A 21,347-nucleotide genomic window follows, 5' to 3' on the forward strand; every position below is an offset into this window, starting at 1 on the left:
TCAGTGTCAGTGTCCTCTTTGATAAAATACGGCTGCGTCCAGGGGCAGTTTTCTTCACTGGTGCTAATTTTCCGGTATTGTCTCTGCATCGCTTCAACCAGCGTTGTACTGTTCTTAGTGGGAGTCCTGTCTCCTTTGAAATATGCTTAGAGCCAAAACCACCCTTCCGGAGTGAGTCAATAAGGGCTATATTGACTGGGGATATTTGATGTTTACGTGCCATTGACACTTAAGTTTCCACACCAATATGAAAGAGAACGAAGAAAACTGACACACTGTGCGGGGAGCGGGTAAGCAAGTGTACTTCCTTATGTGAGCAAGTGACAACTGAGTGATAATTTTTTGAAGTGTGACGGTTGATAGATGTTTAAAGAGCCGGCCTATGTTGCCACTTCTAGATATTAGCCACATTCTTTTCAAATGAGCTACAGTTCTTCCCGCGCTATGAGATACGGGTTTGTTTATAATGCGCGCCACTTTCATTGGCGGCTGGGTGTACATATTTTGAGTACGTACATCTCATGTTTATGGGAATGCATCTACTGTACATACACATTTAAGATATATATATATATATATATATATATATATATATATATATATATATATATATATATATATATATATATATATATATATATCCTCACTCAGACAAATCTGCATATTCTTGTAATTTTTAATAATTTTCCTTTTCAAATTGTATTTTCACTTATATTTGTTTTTACATGAAACCAACCACTTCAAGACTCAGAATCTACAGATCATAATTACAAAGACAAAGTGTTGCTCATTATTTCTCTGCTAATGTTTGCTCATCTTTCAGCCAGCTCCACTTTCCAACAGCCTCACACACTCATCCTCTTCTGTATTCCTCTGAACACTGACATTCTCCACCATACATAAGAATTGTGATCACATTTTGAGGGTGGACTGACTTTGTTGGGTTTGGAACATGTAATACTTCACCAGACCTGAGTATTGTAGTTTCACCTGTGGAGTTGTAGCATATGTTGTGTTCCAATGTTGCAAAATGCAACTTTAAGGGATACAAGCAGTGCTTGTGACTTGGTATTGATTTCTCCATAAACTATAAATAAATAGATGGCTATTTGAATATTTCTGCTTTCTCTCCTTGAATATCACCACACATTCATGGAAACTGTATGGTAAAATGCCATTATTTTTGTGTTTTATAGTTATTATTATTATTATTATTATTATTATTATTACATGTTAATATTATTATTATTATTATTATTATTATTATTATTATTATTATTATCATTATTATTGTACATTATTTAAAAATTATATGATCTTTTAATATGAATATAAAATTGTTTTCTATTGCTGTAATTTAGTGAAATTCCATCGAGATAGTTCACTCTATAACTTGTGGACTGAGAGCTGCTGCTTTCTTGCCTAACTTGATGTGTGCTGACCTAGTGATGTATACATATTTCTGGTCATCATGGCCATTGACTGGAAAAAAAAAAAAAAAAAAAAAAAAAAAAATATATATATATATATATATATATATATATATATATATATATATATATATATATATATATATATATATATATATATATATATATATATATATGGCTCCATACTTGATGAAGCAGCCTTCCTACCCTTACTGTTACCTAGAGGGATATATCATTGGCCAGAACTTGATGTATATTAAGCTTCACCTTTTTCAATTCCACATCATGTCTCTCTCCATCCCCACTCCTTCCTCGTTTTTACATTTCTCATGCACCTCAATAACCCCCATTCCCCCCCTTCTCTCTCTCTCTCTCTCTCTCTCTCTCTCTCTCTCTCTCTCTCTCTCTCTCTCTCTCTCTCTCTCTCTCTCTCTCTCTCTCTCTCTCTCTCTCTCTCTCTCTCTCTCTCTCTCATATCCATTCAGAACAGTATATGTACAATGTAACACACACACACAGCATGCTCGGTTCACAATCGAGAGGGCCCGGATTCGAGTCCCGGGAAGCGGCGAGGCAAAAGGGGCAAGCCTCTTAATGAGTAGCTCCTGTTCACCTAGCAGTAAATACAGATTGTAACCCGAGGGGTTGTGGCCTCGCTTTCCCGGTGTGTGGAGTGTGTTGTGGTCTCAGTTCTACCCGAAGATCGGTCTATGAGCTCTGAGCTCGCTCCGTAATGGGGAAGGCTGGCTTGGTGACCAGCAGACGACCATGGTGAATTACACACACACACACACACACACACACACACACACACACACACACACACACACACACACACACACACACACACACACCGTGTAGTGTAGTGATTAGCACATTCCGCTCACAACCGAGGAGGCCCGGGCTCGAGTCCCGGACGCGGCGAGGCAAATGGGCAAGCCTCTTAATGTGTGGCCCCTGTTCACCTAGCAGTAAATAGGTAGGGGATGTAACTCGAGGGGTTGTGGCCTCGCTTTACCGGTGTGTGTTGTGTGTTGATGTGGTCTCAGTCCTACCCGAAGATCGGTCTATGAGCTCTGAGCTCGCTCCGTAATGTGGAAGACTGGCTGGGTGACCAGTAGGCGACCGAGGTGAATTACACAATATTAGTGCTGCTGTTGCTACTACTACTACTACTACTACTATATTTATATGCCATATATATATATAGGTACTACGACCAACATTATTACTACTAGTACTACTACACTCCCTCTTACAATTCCTTTCCACAAAAACATTATATGTCGAGAAAGGAAACACCACTACGTTGCGTTACATTTTCTGAAAAAGAAAAAAAAACTACGTCCGAATGAAGGAAGCAAATTTCTCGTCATATAAAGAATTGAATTTTTTTTTTATATTTCATCACTGAAAATTTTAAATTTGAAAAATACGCATAGTTGGACTAATGTTATTGGATATTATTACTTGGGGTCATGTTTCTCCTTTTTTAAATCTATCAAACACCAAAATAATCTTGGGTGTGCCAATAGAAATAAATAAATAGAACGACCAATGAATTGTTTCAACGAGAGAGAAAAAGAAAGAAGCTTGAGATTTATTACGGATTGTAATCTGATTTTCATATACATCAATGAATCAAATACCAAAACAAAGCAAATTCACCAAATAATAGAAAAATTGTGATATAAAGTCGAAGAGGTATTTTTTGGAACTTTCTTAACTGCTCCATCTCCTTTTCCCTTCCGCTCACACCACTCCTCTCCTCTCCTCTCCTCTCCTCTCTTCGCCTCCGCCTACTCCAGCACAGCGAGCCTTTGTATCATCCGGAAACACCCGCAACACTCGAATTTGCACTAAATAGGAAAGAAAACTACTACCTCGGCTGCGGTAGGATGGTGGTCTGGCTATGGGGAGCTTGGCGGGTGGCAGTGCTCACCGGGACTGGCTGGATTGAGGCGCTATTAGGGTGCCGGGTGGGTGAGGACTCATCGGGACTGAGCAGGTCACAGGGCGCCAAGGATACCTTGAAGCGGTGTGGTGTGATGGTGTCTGATGGTTATGGAGAAGGCAGCGGTATGATACTCATCAGAGGCAGCTTTCGCCAATGACATTTACCATGTCACTTTTGTTAAAATTACAGGTAGGAAAACTACTTATCAAGTAGGGAGCTGATATATATATATATATATATATATATATATATATATATATATATATATATATATATATATATATATATATATATATATATATATATATATATAAACCAAACTAAAAGCATGCAAAAATACACAGCTGTAGGTACAGTGACCCCTTATGACGCCGCTCCTTTTGACACGCATAGACTGTACAGCAAGACGGAGTGATTCATGTTCACGGGCAGTAAAGTGTTACGTGAGGGGGACAAACGCATCTCTACAGTAGAATAAGCCTTTATACTTCGAGTAAGCGTCATACCGCTCTGATTTTATTGTGTCCCGAGAGATCTTGACTGGCGGATTCGCGGAATTCTATCTGGAGAGTCGTGAATGAATATATCACGCTCTTTACAAAACTTTCATCGTTGATAAGAAAGATTTCTCGATAATGTGGTGTGTGTGTGTGTGTGTGTTGATATCTGTGAACTACCTTTTGTTGACATTAAGCGCACTGATAACCTTTCATTTTATCAGAAGGAAAACAGAGTTGGTGTCCAGACTCAGTGGCTCAGCATTCTCTGTGATCCCAGCCAGCAGGCCAGCCTTGCACTTGTGGCGGCGGGTGCATTGCTTCACCATTCTTATGGTTGGATGTAACAAGTCTGTCTTATCACTGTGGTGTGAGTGACAAAGAGGTGGACAAGCGCGGCGGCTTCCTTTTTCGGGACACCTGTGCTGCTCTAATTTGAGTATGATTGTTCAGGTGTTTGCGTGAGTCACTGCATTATTAAAGATTAAAGAAGCTGTGGTATGAGTGACTCCATTGCTGATTTAGGGGTCGTACTCTCTAACGTTTCATTGTACATCAATCGGGTGTACTTCCACCAGTCTCAGGCATCAGTCACTGGGCTTGTTAAGGATGTTATGATGCAGATGGTCTAACAGGTTTTGCATCATGAGGCGGGGAACAAGTCACTCACGAGCATCCAATTTATAATTTCTGTAGCCTTTTTGAAAGATTCTTATGAGAATCCAAACCTTACAAAAATAGTAATATTAGATCAAATATTACCATGTATCGTACGTACTTATTCGCATACTTTCGTGCTGGGCCTATCTGTAGTAGGAGTGGTGGTCTTTGGGGCTTCCTTCCCCTCCCTATTTCCTGGTCGCCACCACCATCCACCTGAGTGCACCTTGCCCTTCCCGCCAGACAGCAGGCAAGCTCTGAGGTAATGAGTGATAAGGCTGTGACGTAAACACTCCTCACAATCCCAGTCAACACAGTTGATAAATCCAATGTTGGCTGCATGTGACATTCCGCGCATGTCTCAAGGTCTGCATTCCCTCAAAGCTGAACTTAACGCCTGTAAGTATGTGTGTGTGTGTGTGTGTGTGTGTACAAATATGAGAAAATGTATGGATAGTATGAATATATAAAGTATTAGATGCTCGTACAATGATGTGGCAGGTGTCGTGTGGAAGGCAGACTGAGCAGCAAGGGCAGAGCTCAATCCGTCACCGCGCGCGTTATGCAAAAACTCTTGTGGATGAGAAACGTCTTAATATTCATATTCTTATATTACTATTATGACACTTGTACTTTTATACGACTCTCTCTCTCTCTCTCTCTCTCTCTCTCTCTCTGCAGTAAAAATTATTGAGGTTTTCAATGACGTTTTCGTGAGTCTAGTGATAGTTAAAAGCAAGTGCTCGCCTCGTGAATGGTGAAAACGTTTGAGAACTCGACTTCTCATCTCTGTAATCTTCGAAAATAGTTCTTGTGAGAGTTCAAGGCATTACATAATAAGCTGATTACCCGTAGAAGATGAAGAAGTGGAACGCATCAGCGGAACTGTCAGCAGTTCTCCTCTGTATCGTTATTCCCACGATGAGTCACGCCAAGTAAACGGAGAGCGGATAGAATTAGGCGAAGGAAACAGAGTGAGAGGGAGAGAAGAGAGAATTTAATAATAGAAGAAAGGAAAATAAAGGATGATGGGAAAACCGTCTTCTTTTTATACTATATACAATTTTTTTTTTAATTTTGATATTATTTTGTTATTAACACCGGGCAGGGAGAGGAGGAGGAGGAGGAGGCTCGAGAAGGAGAGAAAGAAAGAAGAGGAAAAGAATAAGAATGAGATACAGCAGGTGGTGGTGATGGTGGTAATGGTAGAAGAAAAAGAGAGAAAAAAAGGAAGATAACGACGATGAGAGGAGAACAAAACAACTTAAGAGCAAGAGGGCGCAACACAGGCGTCTCTTACCTCCCATTGTCATTCCTTCCCCGTGGTGAGGGTGTCCAGTTTAGCGGATGATTGATGGTAAGGGAGCGGCTTGTGCTGGGCGTGACACCTCTTTGGCGGGCCTTTAATTCCTCCCGCGGCCCTTGTCTGCCTTCCGGGAACACTTGGTCGATCCCCCCTTTTTGTTATGCTTCCCCTGGCTCCTTCCCGCTTTTGATGGTGACGCCGCTTTGCTTACGAAGGATACAGGGGTGGGGGATGAGGAGGCAGGGAAAAATATAAGATAAGATACAACAGAAGAAGAAAATAGTGTACGAAATATGGAAAAAGAAAATCAGCGGAAGAACTTGTTGGAAGGAGCAGAACAGAAGATAGAAACAACATCAAGGAAGCGCCGATAGAAAGGCAAAGCTTCCCTAACCACACCTGACTTGACCTGACCTAAAGGAAAGGAGAGGAAGTAGTAGTAGTAGTAGTAGTAGTAGTAGTAGTAGTAGTAGTAGTAATGGGTGGAGTGCTTAGAGGCTGGAGGAAGGAGGAAGAGGAGGATGTAAGATGGTAATAGAAATAATGATGATGATAGTGATAATAATAATGATAATAGTAATAATGGTAATAACAATGGTGGCAGTAGAAGGTGGTGAAGGAAACACGGGGTGGTAAGCGAATATATACTTATCTTTGGGAGCAAAATGTTGACCTATATACCAGCACGTGTTCCCTTCACCTTCCACAACGCGTCAAAATGTTCCCGCCAAGAACAGTAATGATAATAATAATTAATAATGATAATAATAATAATAATGATAATAGTAATAGTAATAATAATGATAATGATAATAGTAATGATAGCAACAACAATAACAACGACAACAACAGTAGCAACAAGGATTATAAGAAGTTAAGAAGGAAGCGTGGAATTCTCTCTCTCTCTCTCTCTCTCTCTCTCTCTCTCTCTCTCTCTCTCTCTCTCTCTCTCTCCACATTTTATCAATTTATTTGTTTTATATTACTTTTTTTTTCGCCTTCCTCCTTCTCTTCGTCTCCCTTTGGCTGTCATTAAGGGAGGAAGGGGGGGGAAAGGAAGGGAATGGGAAGGGGAAGGGGAAGGGTGGGGGCGGCCATTGAGTTCCCACTTACACTGCCACAAGGGAAGGAGGGAAAGGATGCCTCTTGAACCCCTGAGATATTTTTACTGCGCAGGTAATACAAGATGGACACTTTTCGATCGTTTCCAATTAGCAGCTTTTCGTTCGCTCCCCTTTACTTGCCGCCGACACTCCCCTCTTGCCCCTCGATCCCTCAGCGCCTCCCATCCCCGCGGCTCCTTATACCTTCTCTTTTCTAAGTCGTCATTTTCGTTTCTACACTCTTACTCATCTCATTCACGACGTCTCTGTCTCTCCCCTGCCCTGACGCTCTGGAATTGAGTCATGCTGTGGATTCTGCATCCCTTTGCTTGTCTTAACGATTACACTGCCAGGCTTAGTCATATACTCGTACTGTCAGTTCAAGTTAGGCAAACTGGACGTTAGTTTGGTATTAATATTTTGTCTCCTTATCTAAAGATGGTGTTACGTTTCTTTCTTGTTGATTTACAGTTTTGGCCGCTCCATCTCTTCCTCTTGAAGTTTCTGATTCTAATTCTAGTCAACTCATGTCTAAGGACGTTTTCATCTAACAGAAATAGAGAGAGAAGCATGGCATACCTTTCCCTTTGACGTCTAGGGAGGTTCTATTATCCCAGTGGTGTCATTGGTGTGACTGATGTCACGGTGAGTAAAAGATACGAGCTCCTCCCATCGCACTGCTGGAGAGGATGCCATGCGTTGAAATTTACGAAGGGAAAAAATATCTAAATAAAAATTTTGCCTAGATACAAGCACTGAATGAATTACATATATCATATTTTAGTGCGCAAGTGAGGCAGCTTCCGGGGAGGAGGAGATTTACTTTTTCAAAAAGAAAATTTCAAGTAATAATTTAGGATATCAAGGCCAGGGTGAGCGAAAAAACTGCGGACGCTAAATTTTGAAAATATTCGTGGAAAATTTTCCGCGGTGGCCCACCTTAATTGAGAGGGGACCTGATAGAAGTATTTAAGTGGTATAGGGGTTACAACAAAGCGGACATGAGCAAAGTTCCTAGAATCAGTAGCCAGAATAGAACCAGAAATAATGGGTTCAAGTTTGAGAAATTTAGGTTTAGGAAAGAAATGGTTCTCTTACAGAGTGGTTGGTGAATGGAACAGACTCAGTAATCATGTTGTTAGTGCTGAGTCAATAGGGAGCTTTAAAAGACGATTAGACAAATTTATGGATGGAGATGGTAGGTGGATTTATGTAGTTTTGTTCACACAGGGACTGCCAGGTGTGGGCCTGACGGCCTCTTGCAGCATCTTAAATTTGTTATGTTCTTATCTTCTTAAAAAACGGACATGTTCATCTATCTGTCTGTCAGCCCGTCTGTCTCCTTCGCAGCAATGAAGCCGAATACGAGTGTCAGATTAACCCTAACCAGCGTTCAGAGGCGGAGATCATGGCACCATTCCCACCCATAATGGCTGTCTCCCTCGTCACGGCGAACGCCACGTACTCTAATAATACGACCTGTTTGCAGAGACAGTACTTATAAAACACGCTACCTAAAGGATGCGTTAGTGATGAAATCATAATAGTGAAAAAAAAGCACGAGGAACTACTGAGATAACATAACTGCTAGTGAAATTGTGAAATTCTACACACGCGTACACACTCGCAGGCACGCACGATTAATAGAATGATTTGGGAGATGGTTGGTGACTCCCAGCCAATGTTTAGGGAAAGCGGTACGTAGCAGCGAGAGCTCTTTCTGGCGTACTCTTCCCGGGCTTGTGTCGTGATGTGCTAAGGTGTTATAAGGCGAGGCGCTGCGAGGACACGTCATTCTTGTCCCAGGATCTGCAGTGTACACACCTCACTTCAGCCACCTGTCCACCCTTCCCCTCCAGAGGTGTGTGTGTGTGTGTGTGTATGTGTGTGTGTGTGTGTGTGTGTGTTACACCTAATTTAATGATTTAACCGTGAACCAAGACTTGCTTATATACAATGGCGAAGTTTGGCGTCACTTGTCTCACTAACATTTGCATGAGAATTTCAAAGATTTGTGAGGCGAGAGTTGTGGTGAAGGTCATGAAGCACAGGTACCAAGCTGTTACTCGTGCAGATCAACCTTATTATCGTTATTGTTATTGTTATTATTATTATTATTATTATTTTTTATTATTGTTGTTTTTGTTCTTGTCTCTTTTTCACACGCCTTGAAATTAACAAAATTCAATTGTATGTAGTCTTAAATGAAGAGGAACCCTTTCCCCCTCCTCCTACTTCTCAATTATATTCATGTGTGATTTCCACTCATTCAAAGAGAATTGCCAAAGAAATAGGAGATATATAAAAAAAAGAAAAAAAATATCCGTCGCTCGCGCACACACACACACACACACACACACACACACACACACACACACACACACACACACACACCTGCGCCTTCTACAATACTGTTTCTCACCATTGCCTCGTGTTCTGCCCTGCTCACTCCCTGCCTTCCTGTATGTCGTCTTCCTCCTATGCGCTCTTCCTGTCGCCTCATATACTCGTAATGCGTCAAGCCAGCCTCTACGTCAGCGTCTAGTGTGTGTGTGTGTGTGTGTGTGTGTGTGTGTAATAATAATAATAATAATATATGGTTTATTAATTTGGCAGTGGCACAAAAAGTTTACACTGAAAATGTACAGGTGGGGGGGACATAAAACAATGAATGTGTGTGTGTGTGTGTGTGTGTGTGTGTGTGTGTGTGTGTGTGTGTGTGTGTGTTATCTTAGCGTGGAAATGTATTCATAGAGATCGACTAATGGTCATGAAATTCTTATCTTCCCGTGTTAGCCTCCCTGACACGTGAAGCGCGCTCTGCGTCTGGAAAATGATTCACAAATTAGTCCTTGCTTTGTTCGTCTCTCGGGAATTGCTGCTCTTCTGTTTTTTTTTTTTTTTTTTTTTTTTTTTTTTACTTACTGATATTTCTTATTCATTTTACTTATTTATTACGCTTTTTCCCTTTCCCGCATATGTTGCAAGGTCTGGTTAGTTTTCATCCCAAATTCGTCTTCATCACTGCGTTGACGGACAGTCATACCAACACCACTCTTAGGAATGTAGATGAAAGTCTGCTGATAAGATGCATATAAATATTTCTATACATTTGTGTAAGTCCATTTATTAGTTTATCTAGCCATACGTGACAGAATGGGTTGACAAGTAGATACATATATAGTATTGTTCGGATTATAATTTATACGCTTTGTACATAAAGAAAAGAAAAGGCTTAACAATGCATGGCGCGGCAAGTCAGGCAGGGGTGGTGGCGGAGGCTGGGTGGTGGAGATTGTGGAGGAGGTATACGTAGGCCGCTTGTCTGGGTGGTGGAATGCAGCCATCTCAATCAGTAATGAGTCGAGTCTGGTGGCGCAACACTGATAACAGACAAGAAGAGGCGTAACGCTGTCGAGAGAAGGAAAAACTTTTTACTCTTGTTTACTTAAGAAGCAGCAATAGTGAGGCGGTACATTGGTACTGATATAGGGAGGGAAGAAGTGTGGGTGGTGGGTGTCGGGCTGGACGAGGTTCCCTGTCTGTGGTAGCCGGTAGGGAGAGAATGTTAATTGCTGGTAGTCCATACAATGAGAGAGAGATTAGCGCAGTGCTTTGCAGACGGACAAATCACGAAGGATAAGTTCATATGCATGTGTATTTCATCTTTCTTATTTGTTATATCTGACTGATGTTTCCCTTCTTATTTTTCACCTGGCGGTATGGGTGAGGCAGACAGCCCGATGACCTTCCCTACTTTACCCTTGCTGCTGCTCCTGCTGGCTGCGCGGGGGACGCCAGCTAGGCCCAAGGTGAGCCATCTCTTTTGCATGTCTCGCCTCAGTGTTATGGGCAGTGATTGCAAAGGGTATCGCTGAAGTCTGCTGGTAGGCGCACTGCAGTAATGATAATGTGTTTTCGTTATCATTCAGTTATATTTTAGAATAGTGTTTCTCAAATTTTTCCAGTACGTGATCACTTTCCGTCAGTAGCCATAAGTTACTGTGTCGTCTTGTGCTTATGGATAGACACTGAAGAATATATGTTTCCCAACAGCTAGACGCCTCATCCTCAACAAGACCGAGTCGTGAGTATCAACATTTCTTTATTTTCAAGTATCCCTAAAACCAAACACCTAGGCGGATAGTTTTCTTTGTTGGTTAAGATAATCGTTTTCTTCAGGTTTTTAGGATACAGTATTGTATCTCATGATACTGTTCCGTTCATTTCTGAGAGGTTCTTTACGATTAGTTTCCACTTTGAGATCTCTCTTCATGTTCTGTAGACACGTCTGAACATTGTACTGTATAAAAACTGCAAAATTTATTCTTTTCATTCATTTGTGTCTTGTAGGATGTTTACAGATTCCATGATATCCTTTTAGTGGAGTGAATATTTGAATGCTGTTGTGGAAGGGTAAACTATCATTAGCATCACAAAAACACTTCTAAACCCTGACAGCTTCAACTAGAGTCTGTTAGAATTGTCGAGCATAGACACAAATATTTTGAGAACAAACCATTATGGAAATTCAATTAAAACTCCGATTGCTTCCACCAAAGCCTTTTAAGATTAATCAAGTATAGACACCGAGATGTTTTGAAAGTACACCCCGCATTGCCTCTTCCTCGCAGCGCTAACTGAGGTGAAGTGGTCAGCCTCCTGCTCCCCGCGCGTTTCAAGCTGCGGCCCAACCAAGACGCAATGCTGGCCTGCGAAATGTACGCTCCCAACGGCACCTCCCTAGTGTGGCTCAATAACCAGAAGCAAATCCTCCCGCAGGTGTGTGATGCTCTTCACACCTCGAGGGTGTGTGTTGTATGATGCTGATTCTGTTACTACCTTATTGTGGCTTCAGAATGTAATTCTTACTACTACTACTACTACTACTACTACTACTACTACTACTACTACTACTACTACCACTACTACCTCTCTTCATTACCATTTGTTGTCAGGCTAAGGCGTCTCACCACTTACTGCCACCATCGTCTGAGATCGCTGTCTCCAGAAAAGGTCGCCGACGAATTGTTCCATACTTGCATATCTCCACCGATGTTTATATAGACTGTGCCTCCTCCAAGAATCAGGTGTGTGTGTGTGTGTGTGTGTGTGTGTGTGTGTGTGTGTGTGTGTGTGAGAGAGAGAGAGGGTGGCGAATATCTTCCTTAAATTCATACATATTAACAGCGCTGTGTCTGTCTATGTGTTCGTGTCTCTGTCAGCGTGTCTTGCTTGTTGAGTGCAGTCATGTTTGAGGGTAACACATGATTCTTGCTTCCATGCAGGGTTATTACTCTCTGAAGCTCACCACGCCCTCAGGACATGTCTACACGCGCAACTTTACCGTCATCCTTACAGGTGTGTGTGTGTGTGTTTTTTTTCTCAACGCTTCAATAACATGTTATTAACTGCTGTTTTCTTTCTTTCTTTCTTTTCTTTTCCCTATACATTTCTCCTTTGAATGACTGGTCTCATTAGTCCAGTGGTTCTTCATCTTATTGTCTCGATTCTCCCTTCACCAATTCTTAACAATTTCGTGGCTCCTCTTCATTTATCTCTCAAATTCTTCCCCGGTAAAAAACATTATGCAATATTTTGTAACCTATTTTTCTACTAGAGTAATTAATTAAAAGAAGAAAATTTTCTTCTGCCAGGACAGAATGATGCAGTTTTCTTTTATTTAGATCTTCAAAATTATTTGGAAATGTGCAATTTGCAACAGCTCATCATGGCCCCCCTAAATTCTTGCCGTGGCACCGTTGTGTTTATGGCCCCAAGGTTGAAAACCACTGCACTAATCAGTCACTACCAACGTTCAGCTGAGAGACTAAACTCAAAATCCGTCTGATTAGGAAGGGTGAGGCTCATCAGTGCTTGGTGTCAGTGGTCACCCTGAACAGAACACGTGGGGCTGATAGCCATTCCTATTGTAGTGTACCTTGATTTAACTCGGCCAATCGGCCATGACGGTGTTCAGCTTGATGCTTGATTCATCTTCGTGTTCCCTTACATCCACAGTGCCCCTCATAACTCTGCTGACTTCTTCGCCTGTTTGACATACCCTGTCACCCCCTACCCCCCCGCCACTAAGACGAGTATTCTAAATCCCTTTACATTCACCATGATTTTTTCTTCTTCTTCTTCTTCTTCTTCTTTTTAACCACAGAGATGATTAGGTTCTTAAGATTATTCCTCTATTTGATAATGTGGAAATCCTGTTAATATGTAATCTGTCACTGGAATCGTAAAAACATTGATGTAACTTCAACTAGATAGTTTTGAATGTAGTGGATGTGTGGCTCAGAAAGTTTCAGAACATGATCGTATGTCCTGTATTACCTGATCTCAGGGGAGAGAGCGAACCCCGCCATGACTTGCTACCTGGGTCATAAGAGAGTGGAGCAGATCCCTCGCATATGGCAGTACGCCCGACGCGCACGAGGAAAGCATGGTGAGAGTGTGTTGCTGCCGTGCCGTGTGCTAGAACGAGGAGTGAACACCGTCACAACTTGGTACTTCCGCGGCAAGCGACTCATGCCTGGTTCTAGTGGCTACAAGTACCAGGTGAGGACAGTGGCGGGGTGAGAACACAAACTGCGGCGCTGATGTCATAACGCCTGAGTGATATGCCTCGTCTCCTTCCCCGCCCTCCTGCAGGTCCAGCCTTCCGGGGATCTCCTGGTGCTTGAGACGAAGCCGAAGGACGCCGGCCTCTACACCTGCACCGTGCACAATGCACTCATGCCCTACTTGTTCGACCGCGTGCACACCTGGCTCATCTTGCCCAAGGGCATGCCAGCCGCGCCGTAGGTGAGATCAGGTGATGGTTCTTGTGGTGGTGGTGTTGGTATAGGTGATGCCGATAGTACAATAATAGTAGCCATACTGATACTGGTGCTTGTAGTAATACTTGTAGTAGTATATAGTAGTAGACTAGTAGTAGTAGTAGTAGTAGTAGTAGTAGTAGTAGTAGTAGTAGTAGTAGTAGTAGTAGTAGATAAGGGACTTTTCCACAGGAACACATAGTGGACTCACCGTTGATCTCTATCACAATCCTGGCCGGTGGTGAGCTGGTGAGCGGGCGTGTCAGCTGTACTGTATACACCTGTGAAGGGTGGTGACTCCCTCGTGTCGTGTTCCGCTGCTGACACACCTGTCTGAGGTGCACGTATCTCCCTCTCGCTCCTGCATCGCCACTGCTGTCTCGCGGGTCGCGGCGCACACCATTGCCTACGATTCACGCGATGAGGCAGAGCGTGGATGTGAGAATGTTGTAAGGTACTATGTATGTATGAAAGCCTTCGCACCTCGTGAAACTCAGCCATCCAACCACTGTTAAGTTGGCCCAGATTGATACTGTATAATGTTTGGCTATGATTAGCTAGGTTATATTGTCTAATCTAATCCAGTGTGTTATATCCTAGCATGACCTATTTAGTCTAACTCAAACTAAGTGACCGAACATCACATTACTGATCCTCAAAATAGCTGGGGTGGCTGGTCCTCTAGTGATTCCAACATTTTATTGATCTCAGTAGATAGAATGAGTAGATAGATATATGAATAGCAATCCTCTAGATAGCTGTACGATGGCACATGACTGAAGCTAGTTGTTCACCTGTGTTGTTAAGCCTTTCACTGTATTATGACTCCAGGTCTGAGTGCGGAGTGTTGCTCGGGTCCTGGCGATGAGTGCACGTAAGAGTTGAAGTCCTTATCATCATCAGCCGCTCTGAGATATTTCTTCAAGTTCCACGGGAAAGTTTGAACATTGTATTGACTAGACACTGGAAAACCTATTTTTTAATCCCTTTTTCATATTGTTGGTGCTTGTAGAAAGTTGGTGCGGCGTCTTTAGTGCAGTAAATTGTTGATATCACAATTGAAAGGTTTCCACTTTCTAGATTAGCGAACGAATACACTGAAGTCCCTCCTCACATGCTGTGTGCTTGAAGACACCTGTGACAGACTCGCCAATGATAGCCAAAACTCTTTCAACGCTTTGCTGTGGTAGTTTAATCTCATAACTGTTTATGGCCACCTTTTAGATTAGCAAGCGAGTATCGTATTGTTCCTCGCTGTGGAGACACTCGCGGCAGCCTGCATGGGCAGTGACAACCAATACACCCCTATTTCCTTGCTATTGTAGTCTAATCCTGCCACTGCTATGACCGCCTTTCTTCAACCTTCCCAGCACCGTAAAGACTGTTTGCATGAAGACACAGGAGAGGATAGAGGCAGATTAGCTACAAAACGATAGAAGAGTTTACAATATACGAAGTCCATGGCTCGAAAGTTAAAGGCATTTATAAGAAATATCTGTCTATTAGTGATGAGAAACAGGGTTGATTTTGTTCTTTTACGTTATAATACTTTTAAAGAGAGTTTGCCACGAGAACTGTGTCTCAGAAGTTATTATTAGGTATTGATAAAGGGAATATCTGTCTAGCAGTAAAAAGAGCCGTATTCTGAAACACCTCTGTGCCGCGCCTTCACTGCTTGTATTCTAAAGGCTCTACTTCTACTTGAAATGACTCTTGTCTTGAAGGTTGTTTTTATGGTACTAGTGGCAGATTTATAAAATTTCAACATCATTAACAGAAGAAACAGCATTGAGAACTATGGTGATCATCTATGTGGCCTTTGAAAATAGTCGTGGCGAGAGAACAAAGCGTTTCAGAATACAAGAATGGGAATGACGGAGTGTGTGTGTACGAGTGTCAGGTGAGGAACATCAGTATTCAGGAATCTTTAGATCTTCGTTTACGGAGTTTGTGATGAATTAATACATTTCTTCGTGATCTTTGTTTCTTTAGCTATTTTCATTGATCTATTGTTGTTATTTATTTATTTATTCATTCATCTGTTATTTATTTATTATTTTTTTGCATCAATATACGCAATGTTCATGTTGCTCATCTGTGGCGTCACTGGAAACACCAAGTTGGGTCATAGAGAGTAGAGTGATTTTGTAAACTTGTTGTTATTCATGCATCAAACTGCATCTTTATTTCTTTTCATGTTGATGAAATATAATATATGAATCTATCAATAAATTACCTTCAATGAAAGTAGTGGAATACTGCGAGAGAACAATGATATGACTCATATTCTCAATGTTTACGTGTTTTCAGTATGATTGTACCTTTTATTCAGTACATCCGTAAGTTTTGATATTAGAAAAATAACTACCACTGATAAGGATTAGATGTAACATTGTCGGAAATAAGAAGTTAAGGTCCATGTTTTCATTGTTTTCCCTCTTTCCACTGTGAGTACAGATGATCTAGTGGAATATTATCTAATCAATATGTATGTAAGTTACATTTGAAGACAACCAGGGATTAAGTTTTTATGTAACATCGGAGAAAAGTTGTAACACACTCCTCTCTGTGTTTACGAGCCTCGTGTGTTGTTGCGGTGTATTGCTGTGTGGTGTGTCCCCTCCTCGTAACTCTTCCTCGCCCGTGTAAAGGCCTCGAAGACCACAGGATAGGCCAGTCACTCTCCCGCGGGTGAAAAGCCCACGGGAAGAATGTAGGAAAGACGTAGATAAGGCCATGGGAAGGAGTAATTAAGCTTGTCTCAGTTCACTGTTCACCTCGCATCTCCACTCCGTCGTGACGCAGTTTATGGGAAGTCACTATGGAACGCAAAAGAGGAGCAAGCAGCGCCGGAACTGTTGTGCCATACAAGGGTGTTTATGGGTAAGCTTTCACACTGTGGCTACTGATTTCTCCTTCATCTTCACTCCTTACTGATCTAAGACTATCACTGCTAGGCTCTGGTATTTTTTTTTTTTTTTTTGGTTTGGTGGAAATGCATCACTCCCCAGGGTCTGTTATTTCTGACTTATGCTTGACGCGTATAACAAGCTTATCTGAGCAAGGTAAAGACAATACTTTTTAATTCTTTTTACCTTGTACCTGAGTACTTTTGTCTGGGAGGAGGAAGTCTGACATATAAAAGAGGGAAAGTGAGTCAAGTATGTGTGTTTGTAATACTGTTGTGATGAATGAATGTGCAGTTGTTTGGTGTTGTGCGAGTGCCTGGTGTATTTGGAATTAATCACCTGTCAAGTCTTGTTATTTCAATCTGATCTGTAAACAATGTCTCATTCAGCACGGTGTCTATAATTCTATCTGGCCTGGTAAGAATCTATCGCTCATCGGATATTGTCACGGCACTGTTGGTAGATCGAGTGACTTGAAAATTGACACCAAACTCTTGTTCCAGTCATACGTTATTGTAAAGGTAATTTGATATTCTACTGATAGATTGACATGATATCTACTTTATCAATAGCATAAAAATTTTTACGAAAAAGATTTCTCATTCCTGTGGACTTTGAAAAATAGTGGTCACCCAACCTATATTTTTAAAAGATTCTTGTTTCAGTTAGACTGGTTTTTAAGGGTAATTTGATAGATGTATTGGCAATTTAATGCGATTTATATTTTATATATAGCAAAACACTCATACGAACCAAGCTTCTCATATCTGTAGACTTTGAAAATTGTGGCAACATTACCTATATGTTAAAAAGACTTGTTTCAGTCACACTTGTTTTTAAGGGAAATTTGGTGGTTCTACTTACAGAATACATTGATATCTATCTCATCAAGATCAAAAATACTCTTACGAACAAAGTTTCTCATAACTGTAGAATCTGAAAAATATTGGCCACATAAGTTGTATTTCTAAAACTCTTGCTTCAGTAACACAGTTTTTTAAGTGTAGTTTCATGGTTCCATTGACAAATTAACATGATTTCTACCTTATTAATAAGAAAAACCCTGCTATGGATAAATTTTATCATATATCTGGGCTTTAAAGAATAGTGGCCATATGACATATATTTTCAAAAGACTCTTGTTTCAGTCATACGTTATTTTCAAGGTAATTTGATGGTTCTATTGACGGATTGATATTACATCTACTCTATCAATAGCATAAAAATTCTTAGGAAAAAGATTTCTCATCTCTGTGGGCTTAGAAAAATAGTGGTCACCTAACCTATATATTTAAAAGATTCTTGTTTCAGTTAGATGAATTTTTAAGAGTAATTTTATAGTTGTATTGACAATTTAATGCGATTTCTAATTTATATATAGCGAAAACACTCATACGAACCAAACTCCTCATATGTGTAGACTTTGAAAACTGTGGCAACTTCACCTCTATTTTAAAAAACTCTTGTTTCAGTCACACTCGTTTTTAAGGGAAGTTTGGTGATTCTATTTACGGATTACATTGATGTCTACCTTATCAAAATAAAAAACACACTCCTACGAACAAAGATCCTCATAACTATAAAGTTTGAAAAAATATTGGCCTCATAAGATATTTCTAAATGACTCTTGTTTCAGTAACACAGTTTTTTAAGGGTTGTTTCATTGTTCCATTGACAGATTAACATGATTTCTATCCTATAAATAGCAAAAACCCTGCTCTAGCTAAATTTTATTATCTCTCTGGACATTGAAAAATAGTGTCAACAAAACATATATTTTCAAAAGTCTCTTGTTTCAGTCATATGTTTTTTAAAGGTAATTTTGGTGGTACTATTGACAGATTAAAATGATATCTACATTTAGAATAGCATAAAAACTCTTAGGAAAAAGTTTCTGATCTCCATGAACTTTGAAAAATAGTGACCACCGAACCTATATTTTTAAAAGATTCTTGTTTCAGTTAGACGGATTTTTAAGGATAGTTTTATAGCTGTATTGACAGTTTAATGCAATTTCTACTTTATATATAGGAAAAAACACCGATACGAACCAAGCTTCTCATATCTCTAAAGTTTGAAAATTGTGGCAAAATAACCTATATTTCAAAATTACTTGTTCCAGTTAAACTCGTTTTTGAGGGATGTTTGATGGTTCTATTTACAGACTACATTGATATCTAACTTATCAAAAGCAAAAAAAAACTCCAACAAAAAAAGTTCCTTATAACTGTAAAATTTGAAAAATATTGGTAACTGAAGAGGAGTTTGATGGTTCTATTAACAGAGTAACACGATTTTTACTTTATATATAGCAAAAAAAACTCACACGAACTAAGCTCCCCTTCTCTGTAGAGTTTGAAAACTGTGTTTACATTACAAATATTTTCAAAAAACTCTTTTTTGAGTATCGTAGGTTTTTAAGGATAGGTTGATGGTTCTATTGACATTGTGGTAGTTGTCGTAAAACAGGGGTAGCATGGAGACACCTGAATTCATTATGAAAGTGTATTTACGGTAGCACAATACACAACAAGTGTAAACCTAGCGAAATGAGAGGTAGGAGGCGTAGCGTGTCGCCTGAGGCGGCGGCGAGCGAGGACTGAGGGGAAGGACGTGACGTCAGACAGAAAGGGAGTATGGGAAAAACAAAGAACAAGCTAACAACACATTAACACGATTTCTACTTTATATATAGTAAAAACACTCACACGAACGTAACTCCACATATTTGTAAAGTTTGAAAATTATGGCAACATATCCGATATTTTCAAAAGACTCTTTTTTGAGTACCACGTGTTTTTAATTAAGAATAGATTGATGGTTCTATTGACAGATTAAGACGATTTCTACTTTATATATAACAAAAAAACTCTCACGAACCAACCTCCTCATACCTATAGAATTTGAGAATTGTGGCCACATTACATATATTTTGAAAAGACTCTTTTTTGAGTATGATATGTTTTTAAGGAGAGGTTGATGGTTCTATTGACAGATTAAGACGATTTCTACTTTATATTTAGCAAAAACACTCTCACGAACCAAAGCTCCTCAAATCTTTTGAGTTAAAAATTGTGGGGACCTAACCTATATTTTTAAAGGACACTTTTTTTAGTATCACGGGTTTTTAAGGGTAGTTTCATGGTTCTATTGATAGATTAACACGATTTCTACTTTCTGTATATCAAAAACACTCATAAGAACCAAGCTCCTCATATATGTAAAATTTGAAAATTGTGGCCACATAACCTATATTTTTTTGAGTATCATAGGTTTTTAATGCTAGTTTGGTGGTTGTATTGAGAGATTAACACGATTTCTACTTTACATATAGTAAAAACACTCACACGAAAAAAAACTCATCATATCTGTACAGTTTGAAAATTGTGACCATAAACCTATATTCTCAAAAGACACTTTTTTCAGTATCACGGGTTTCCAAGAGTAGTTTGATGGTTCTATTGCCAGATTAACACGATTTCTACTTTATATATAGGAGAGGCTCTCACATGAACTAATCTCCTTATATCTGTTGAGTTTAAATATTTTTGTAAATAACTCTTTTTTCAGTATCACTCGTTTTCAGTGGTAGTTTCATGGTTCTTTTAAAAAATTTAAACGATTTCTATTTTATATATGACAAAAACACTCACACGAACGAAGCTCCTCATATCTGGAGAGTTTGAAAATTGTGGCCACATAACCTATATTTTTAAAAGACTCTTTTTTTAATATCACGTTATTTTAAAGGTAGTTTGATGTTTCTATTGACAGATTATTACAATTTTTACTTTATACATAATAAAAACACTCACACGAACCAAGCTCCTTTTATCTGTAGAGTTTGAAAATTATGACCACATAATACATATTTTTAAAAGACTCTTTTTTTGAGTATCATAGGTTTTTAAGGCTAGCTTGATGGTTCTATTGACAGATTAACACGATTTCTACTTTATATATAGCAAAAACATTCATACGGATTTGAAAATTGTTGCCACATAACCTATATTTTCAAAAGAATCGTTTTTGAGTATCACGGGTTTTATTGGTAGTTTGATGAGTCTATTGACAGATTAACACGATTTCTACTTTATATATAGCAAAAACATTCATACGACCCAAGCTCCTCATACCTGTAGAGCATGAAAATTGTGGCCAAATAACCTATATTTTCAAAAGACACTTTCTTTAGTATCACAGGTTACCAAGGGTAGTTTGATGGTTCTATTGACAGATTAACACGATTTCTACTTTATATATAGCAAAGGCTCTCACACGAACTAAGCTCCTTATATCTGTAGAGTTTAAATATTGTGGCCACATAACCTATATTTTCAAATGACTCTTTTTTAGTATCACGGGTTTTCAGTGCTAGTTTCATGGTTCTTTTGAAAGATTAATACGATTTCTACTTTATATATGACAAAAAACACTCACACGAACCAAGCTCCTCATATCTGTCGAGTTTGAAAATTGTTGCCACATAACCTATATTTTGAAAAGACACTTTTTTCTGTATCACGGGTTTTTAAACGTATTTTGATGGTTCTATTGACAGATTAACACGATTTTTACTTTATACATAGCAAAAACACACACACAGCCAAAGCTCCACTTATCTGTAGAGTTTGAAAATTGTGGCCACATAACCTATA

At 39.7% G+C, this 21,347-nt stretch overlaps 1 protein-coding gene across 1 annotated transcript; it reads left to right on the top strand.

Moving 5' to 3' along the window:
* The first annotated feature begins 8,642 nt into the window (after positions 1-8,642).
* LOC123511660 lies at positions 8,643-16,343 on the top strand. Its single transcript, XM_045267713.1, is given in 10 exon segments — positions 8,643-8,814; positions 10,689-10,765; positions 11,010-11,040; positions 11,588-11,632; positions 11,635-11,735; positions 11,912-12,043; positions 12,242-12,314; positions 13,306-13,520; positions 13,614-13,766; positions 14,612-16,343. Coding segments are annotated over 8 exon segments (819 nt in total). The 5' UTR covers positions 8,643-8,814; positions 10,689-10,696; the 3' UTR covers positions 14,612-16,343.
* The last annotated feature ends 5,004 nt before the right edge of the window (positions 16,344-21,347 follow it).

This window comes from Portunus trituberculatus, chromosome 31 (genome assembly GCF_017591435.1).
Source record: "Portunus trituberculatus isolate SZX2019 chromosome 31, ASM1759143v1, whole genome shotgun sequence".
Classification (NCBI taxonomy): Eukaryota; Metazoa; Arthropoda; class Malacostraca; order Decapoda; family Portunidae; genus Portunus; species Portunus trituberculatus.